This window comes from Magnolia sinica, chromosome 7 (genome assembly GCF_029962835.1).
Source record: "Magnolia sinica isolate HGM2019 chromosome 7, MsV1, whole genome shotgun sequence".
In the NCBI taxonomy this organism is placed as follows: domain Eukaryota; kingdom Viridiplantae; phylum Streptophyta; class Magnoliopsida; order Magnoliales; family Magnoliaceae; genus Magnolia; species Magnolia sinica.
In genome coordinates this window covers 1,186,340-1,194,290 of record NC_080579.1, presented here as the reverse complement: position 1 = coordinate 1,194,290, position 7,951 = coordinate 1,186,340, and the positions used below count along the sequence as shown (strand labels likewise).

Here is a 7,951-nt window from a genome sequence, read left to right as displayed (position 1 = left end):
CTGAGTCGAAAAGGGGGAGATTTGATGGAGATTTTCTCCTCGTTACAGTCATGGTTTGATGACATCAAAGACAGTTCGATGACATCGAAGACAGTTCGATGGCATCGAAGCCTGACGATGTCATTGAGTATTTTAAGAATTTTTCACCCTTGGTCGTTGGACAGTTTTGGTCCGTTTTCGATATCATCGAAGGACCTTAGATGACATCGAACGCCTTCGATGACATTGAAGGTTTACGCAGATTCGTTTGTGGAAATGTAGATTTTGCGATTTTTATTTCCTATTCTGATTCTACTTCTTTCTAAATCTATATAAAGAGGTGTATGCGAGATTGGGGTAGATTCTAGAGTATTCTCAGGTTCCGTAAAGGTACTCTGAAAGAGTTTAGGGCTATCCAAGGTGTGAGAGAGAGAGAGAGAGAAAGAAAGAAAGAAAGAAAGAGAGATAGGAAACATGTGAAAGAGAGATTCTGCTTGTAGAGGTGATCTACTTCGCAGTCCACGTTTCAGCACTTATACGTCCTCGTGATCAGTGAGATCTCTTCGTTTTTCTTTTGTTCTTTTATTGTTTATCCACTCCTGCGTGAGTGAAGAAGGTTTGATCCAAGCTGTGTGTGCTTGTGATTAGTTGTAACGTTCAACTTCATAGTGGATTGTTGCTCTGGACAAGGTCCCATGGTTTTTACCTCTTTGAGGGTTTTCCACGTAAAATCTCGTGTCGTGTGGTTTGTGCTTTAATTTATTTCATTGCTTTATTTTATCCCATAATTATGGTATTTTGAGAGGCTAGATCCTAAGGTTTTGTGCAACGGCCCCCAACAGTTTCGAGCTCCACGATTTCACCACAACACCATGATTTCCCCTTATGTAAACCTATAATTTGTTGAATAAAATGATTGCACAAAGAAATGGATGCCAATTTCCATGTGCAACAACTAAGTGCAAGAAACTCCTGCGGTTGAAAGTTAGGTGGGGCCCACCATGATGTTTGTGAGAAATTTATCCCGTCCATCCACTTTGTGAACTTATACTAGGAGATGGGACGAAAAATGAAACTGATCCATAACTCAAGTGGGCTACACGATAGGAAAGTAGGGATTGAATGCCGATCGTTGAAACATTAGTGAGGCTAAAGAAGTTTCGTATTATGCTAATATTTTTGTGTTTTTAGGTCATCCCAGTGGGAATGACCATGTAAATGATTTGGATGGCATATAAGCTTCAAGTGGACCCTAGGATGGTTTCAAATTGTAGGCATTTTCTTCCCCATTTGATGCACTGCATGACATAAATGCATTCCTAGCATGGGTAGGCCAAAAGAAGGAAAATAAAAAAAACCCGAAAGTAGCCCAATCCAGGCCCCATCCTAAGTAAGGCATGACGTAATCAAGCCTAGGAGCATCTAGTTCGAAGAAATTCAGTTCGGATAGGAATAAATGGGAAAAATCTTCATTTGAAGTGTGAACCATAAATCGGTCATAACTTCTTATTCTGTCACTATTATAGGATGCACAACCTAACATGTAGCGGGCCATCTAGTGTTCATTTGTTTCGCGAGAAAATGCACGCTTCTAGTTTAAAAATGAGATTTTAAGAAAATTTTATTATTTTTAATAATTTCAATTTTTTGGTATTCCTTATTTTTATAGTTTAAAATTTTTGTCTTTTTATAGATGGATTGTAGTCATACCGGGAATCCTCCAATAAAGTCAATTTAAGACTTTTCAGTTTTAGTTGTATTATATAGATGCAGAGAGAGAGAGAGAGAGAGAGAGAGAGAGAGAGAGAGAGAGAGAGAGAGAGAGAGAGAGAGAGAGAGAGAGAGAGAGAGAGAGAGAGAGAGAGAGAGAGAGAGAGAGAGAGAGAGTCTTTCCATGGCTGCCTCCAAGATTCAAGCGCTCTGGAACCATCCCGCCGGACCGAAAACCATTCACTTTTGGGCTCCTACATTTAAATGGGGTATCATCATAGCCAATATCGCAGACTCCTCAAAGCCACCTGAAAAGATCTCCTATCCTCACCAAATAACTGTTGCATGCAGTGGAGTTATCTGGTCGCGCTACAGCACAGTCATTACTCCGAAGAACTGGAACCTTTTCAGTGTAAATGCTGCAATGGCAGGGACTGGCATTTATCAGCTTACGCGTAAAATTCGGCAGGATTACTTTCCTGACGCTCAAGAGGCCGTCGCAAAAGAGTGATGACGAAAATAGATCACCAGAAGATTTCCATCATCTTGGATTCTGGTGAGTATATACGTGTTTCATCTTTGATTTCATGGCCTAAATCGATCAGATTTGTATTGGTGTCAGAATGATGCATTTGCATATAATGGATTTTTTAAAGTATCCCTATGTTTACAATTGCCTCTTGTATAAAGCACGGTTCCAAGACCCTCCGACTCGACTCGAAACTCGTCCGAGTCAACTTGACTTGGCACGATTTCGAGCTGACTTGCTGGGAAACTCAAAAAGAAAAAAAGAAAAAAAGTTGCATTATATATATAGTTGAATTGAGACTTTTATTAAGGTTAGAATTTACTATTTTGGATAATTTTAAATTAGATTTTTAATTTTCTGTATTAGCTATATAATTGAGAAATCATACACATTACAAATTATTATATAAAAAAAAAATTCATGTTTTTTCTTATTAATAATCTTCCTCATTATCTCCTCACACCCTTTTCTACGTAACTGTAACTATTGTTTCTTGTGGTGTAACCAACTTAAGTTTTGAATTGGCCTCATTTTTTGTATCATATTCTAATATGAGGTGGAAAAATGGATGGATGGGTGGACTTCTCACAAACATCACAATGGGCCCCACCTAGTTTCCAACTACACGTCAGGGGCAATCACCATCCAAAAGAAAGAGAGGGCCCTTCATCTTATTGAGGCATACCTGATGAAGTAAATTGCTTGGTAACCCAATTATGTAGCAGAATTTAATTGGACCACATGCCATTTTGAGAATTTGATTGGGCCAAATGCCATCTATTACCTCTATTACCTGAACTAATCTATATATGTAGCAAAAATCAACTGTAACCCAAACTTTCGTGGCATCCAATCAGTACATTATAAAATATGTGCGGTCCAGATTGTTAGCAGAGAAATAAGTCTAGTCAACAATCTGAGCCATCTATTTGTTAGACCATCATGGATTGCTTACTGTTTTAAAGCACCCCTTCTTTCAGAAAATCCTATCCATTACATCTACCACTTAGAAAACAAAGGGCTGTGTAAGAGGGGGAAAACTATAGTGTCTTTCAACCATTCAACAAGTGTCAAAACAGTTCAAAATCTGGGCGGAGACCCACCCCAGGTCCGGCCGGTTGACAGCCCTAATCCAAATGATCAGGAAACCTTGTTTTAGCTTTCAATGGTGAATATTATTAATTACCTTGTTTTTAGCGGTGTGGTCAAGTGGAGCTTAGAATTGGTTTTTTTTTTTTTTTTTTTTTTTGAGGCTTATACCATTAATTGAGCTAGTAAAATGAATGGACGGTGTAGATCAGATATATAAAATAGATGGACAGTGTAGATCAGATACATACATCACGGTCAGACCTAATATATAAAAGAATAAAAAATAAAAAATAAAAAATTGAATGGGACACAATCCTTTCTATTTTAATTAGGTTTTTGGAGTTGGAGGGGTAAGTAACGTGCTATTTCAGTCTCTTCCAAACGCATGGAGAAGTAATATTTGTTAATTCAACACACAATAATCTAATCCAAAGGGGTTAATATTCTAAGAACACCCATGACTCGTTCACCAATAAAAAGAGATACGTTGCTCATAGACCTAATTGTTTTTTAAATGTTTATATGAGATCAGATACACCCAACATGCCACGAATCGTGTTAGCTTTGGATGCGGATTGTGTCCTACCCCCGCCCGGAGGGTAATCCGGCTGGGCAGGGCTCTGTGGGGCCCACTGTGATGTAAGTGTTTTATCCACGCTTTTCATCATTTTTCTCAGATCATTTTAAGGTATGAGCCAAAGCATGAGGTAGGTCCGGGGCTTAAGTGTACCACAAAGTAGGGATTGAATATTCACCATTAAAAACTTCTTAGGAGCCGGAGAAGTTTCGAATCAAGCTGATATTTATGTTTTCACTTCATCAAAGTCAATAGGTTGTATGGTAAAAAAAGCATAACGGTGCCTCCTAGAAAGGTTTCAACGGTGGGTGTCATTATCAATGCACCTTCCTTTGGTGTAGTCCACTGGAGCTATGGACCTCCTTCATTTTTAGGTTTATATCTTAAAATGATATGAGAAAAGTGACTAACATCGTGGATAAAACACTTACATCATAGTGGGCCCCATAGAGCCCCTGCCCGGACGGATTACCTTTCGGGAGGGGGTAGATGCAATCCTTGTCTGTTAGAGCTGAGCATCGGACCTAGTCGGATCGGATTGGGTCCAACTCGATTCAGTCCGAAATCTAGCTGGGCTGACCTGAACTTGATCCGATCCGAGACCGAGTCCGGAACATAGGACTCGAACCGATCCAACACATGGTTGGCCTGACCCGAGTCCGACTCGGTTAGGGAAACCAATTCGGATCGGGTTAGATACGATTCGGATCGACTTTATTAACGGTGAAAATCATTATCCTCGTTGCTATTTTCAGTGTGGTCCATTTGAGCTTTAGATATGATTAATTTTTTTTCCAAATGCTTTAAAATGATCACGAAAAATGGATAAACGGTATGGATATAATAAATACATCATTGTAGGGCCCATGTAATGTTAATCTCATTTGAGCCATTCGTACAACATAGAGCTCGAGGCGCTACAACTGCGTTGAGATGCCATGCACGGCATGTAACCATAACGCGTCACGTGCTGTGCACGAAAGTGCCTCATTGCTGCATTTACATTAGCATTTGGCGAGCTCATTTTAGGGGGTCTGATCATGGGGCATATGTTATATCCAAACCGTCCATCCATTTGGTGAGCTCGTTTTAAGGCTTGAGATGAAAAATAAGATAGATCTAACTATCAAGTGGACCACACTGAAAAAAGAAGAAGTGCGGATTGAACGTCTACCATTGAAAGCATTTTTGGGGTCACAGTGTCACGGAAGTTTTGGATCAATTTGAAATTTATTTTGCCTCTTAATTCAGGTCTTTATGACCTTATTAACAAATTGGATGGAAAATAAACATTATGGTGGGCCCTACAAATTGTTTAACGGTGAAAATCAATCTCTGTCGCTATTTGTGTTGTAGTTCAGATGATCTTTGGATATGATTCATCTTTTTGGATAATACTCTATAATGATCTCTAAAAACATATTAACGATGTAGATATAATAAATACATCACTGTGGGGCCCATATAACTTTGATCTCCTTTGAACTGTTTGTACAACTCGAAGCTTGAGGGAGCGTCAACGCTCGTCTTCGCACGACATGTACTTATAGCTACAGCGTACCGCAACTATCCTACAGCTACAGCCTATAATAGCTATCCTATAGTAGCTATATAGCTGTGTATGGTATAACAACAAATCCTCTTTATATTATTCTATGTAAACTTTGTTGGGGCCCACCGTGAATGCATGTGGTTTATCCATGCCATCCATTCATTTTTCCAGATCATTTCAGTGGTTGAACCCAAAATCGATGCATATCCAAAGTTCAAGTGGACCATACCATAGGAAAAAGTAGAGTTATTGATAAAAATCACTCCGTATCGGGGCGGATCGGATCGGTCCGGATCCATTCAGATCGGGTTTTTGGATCAGATCGGTTTGGATTGACCAGGACCCGATCTCGATCTGAAAAAATGTCGGATCTAAATGGCTCTACCCAATCCGCATCAATCCAGGCCGTCGGTTCGGTTCGAAATGGGTCAGATCGGGTCTGATCAGGTCGGATCCACTAGATCGGGTCAGATATGCCCAGCTTTAGCGTCCATTAGCATTGTAGTTTGTGGGTATTCCCGAGGGAAACGGATTGATTACTCCCCCTGCCACCAGTCCGGTGGCTGATGATCAGTGTTCTGTGGGCCCCACCATGATGTATGTGTTTCATCCATGTCGTTCATCCATATCATTTTAGGGTTTTATCCCAAAAATTATAGGGATATATATCTCAGGTGGACCACACCACAGGAAAACAATAGTGATTGAATATCCACCATTAAAATCCTCCTAAGGCCCACTGTAGTGTTTATTTGACATCCAATCTATTGATTAGGTCATAAAGACCCAGATGAAGGGGAAAAAAATAAACTTGATCCATAAACGCTCATTCAACACGGTTTCCTGTAATTTGGTCCACTAGAGATTGGGATATACCTCATTTTTGGATTCATGCCATTAAATGATCTAGAAACATAGAAGGACGGCATGGATGAAACAAATACAACATAGTGGGGCCCACAGAGCACCGACCATCGGCCATTGGCTGGTGGCAAGGGGTGTAGCCAATCCGTTTCCATTCCCGAGACCCACCCGATTGATGGTCCTTATCAACCGGCTATGCATTCACTTGATGATGGTGACCATCAAGTGGAAAAGGAGAAGTTCAATGTTCCAGCAGAGTGAGAGCATAAGAGTGTGTATTCATGCACCAGGAAAACGTCCAAATCGTGGGCCCTACCCTACTTCATTTTCTATCACTGATGGATACTTGATACTTTAATCCCAACCATTTATCACCGCTCATCAATCATGGACCATGGACTACTACCCATCACATCCAAACAATTAACCTTGTCCAAATGGGACACGGTTTGGGTACCGAGGCTCTGAGGGGCCACCGTAATTTATAGATTTTATCTACACCGTTAATCCATTTTTCTATAAGATTTTAGGTCATGAGCCTAAGAAGTTTTCAATTGTAAGACTTTAATTCTCACTGTGTGGTCCACTTGAGTGTTGGATCTGCTTAATTTATTGTATCATAACCTAAAATGACATGAGAAAATAAAAATGGATGGATGGTGTGGATAAAATCCGCGTCTGTCCAAACGGGACTCGACTTCGGTAGTGACCCCTCCAATGCCCCAGGTGATCAGTATTAGAAAAGCTATGTGGCCCATGATGTACTCGTTTTATCCAGGCCGTCCATCCGTTTTTCAGTTCATTTTAGGGCATGAGGAACTAAATCCAAATCTCAGGTTGACAACACCAAAGGAAGCAGGAGTGAACCACCGTAAAAAATTGCCTTGGGCTGAAGATGGGGAAAAAAAAAAAGCCATTAAAAGAAAGTTAATGCTAGTGGAAGAAAGCAGTGTTGCATCATTTTAGAAAATTAGTTGGTTTCTGTAGTTAAATGTCGTCACTGATGACTTGGGGTGAGAAAAATTTGAAAACTGAAACTGCCCATGTTTACTTGTTATCTGTAACCTTCCGTTGTGAATGTTTTGGGGAAAAAGAATTAGGGATTGTATATGCTAACATTATTCTATGAAGAATGCAATGCTGTTTTTTTGTTCCATGGTTTACTACATAGGAGCTTGATGTAGAGCAGGTCGCGGACAGTTTCATGGCCAACATGGATCAGAAAAGGCCCGGTCGACAACAAAAGTGATCCAAACCGTCGGACCTTAGATCGGGCGTATCTCGCAATCCGGAATGAGTTACCTGACGTAAAATATATGATTTTGGGGTAGAACGAGCTACTTTAGCCAACTAACCCCGCTACGCCGGGTTGCGCAGCCTGGAATTGCGAAAAACCCCTAAATCGACGGTCGTTTCCCTGCTTTAATTTCATTTTTACTATAAATAGTAAGTTTTAGTTTGATTATATGAGTTGCGTCCAATGTGAAAAGAGCTTAGAATAATTAGGGGAACGGTTTGGTGAAGCCAAATGGGACACTTACTATTTTTGGCCGAAAACCTTGCGCACTAGTAGACATCACGACCGTCTATAAATAGTAAGTTTACTATTTATAGTAAGTCGCGGATTCTAAGAGTTTTAGTTGTAGTT

The 7,951-nt window shown here is 40.2% G+C and overlaps 1 protein-coding gene across 1 annotated transcript; it reads left to right on the top strand.

Moving 5' to 3' along the window:
- The first annotated feature begins 1,816 nt into the window (after positions 1–1,816).
- LOC131250781 (mitochondrial pyruvate carrier 4-like) lies at positions 1,817–2,209 on the top strand. The gene has a single exon (XM_058251088.1). The coding sequence runs from the start codon at positions 1,874–1,876 to the stop codon at positions 2,198–2,200; it is 327 nt and encodes a 108-aa protein (XP_058107071.1). The 5' UTR covers positions 1,817–1,873; the 3' UTR covers positions 2,201–2,209.
- The last annotated feature ends 5,742 nt before the right edge of the window (positions 2,210–7,951 follow it).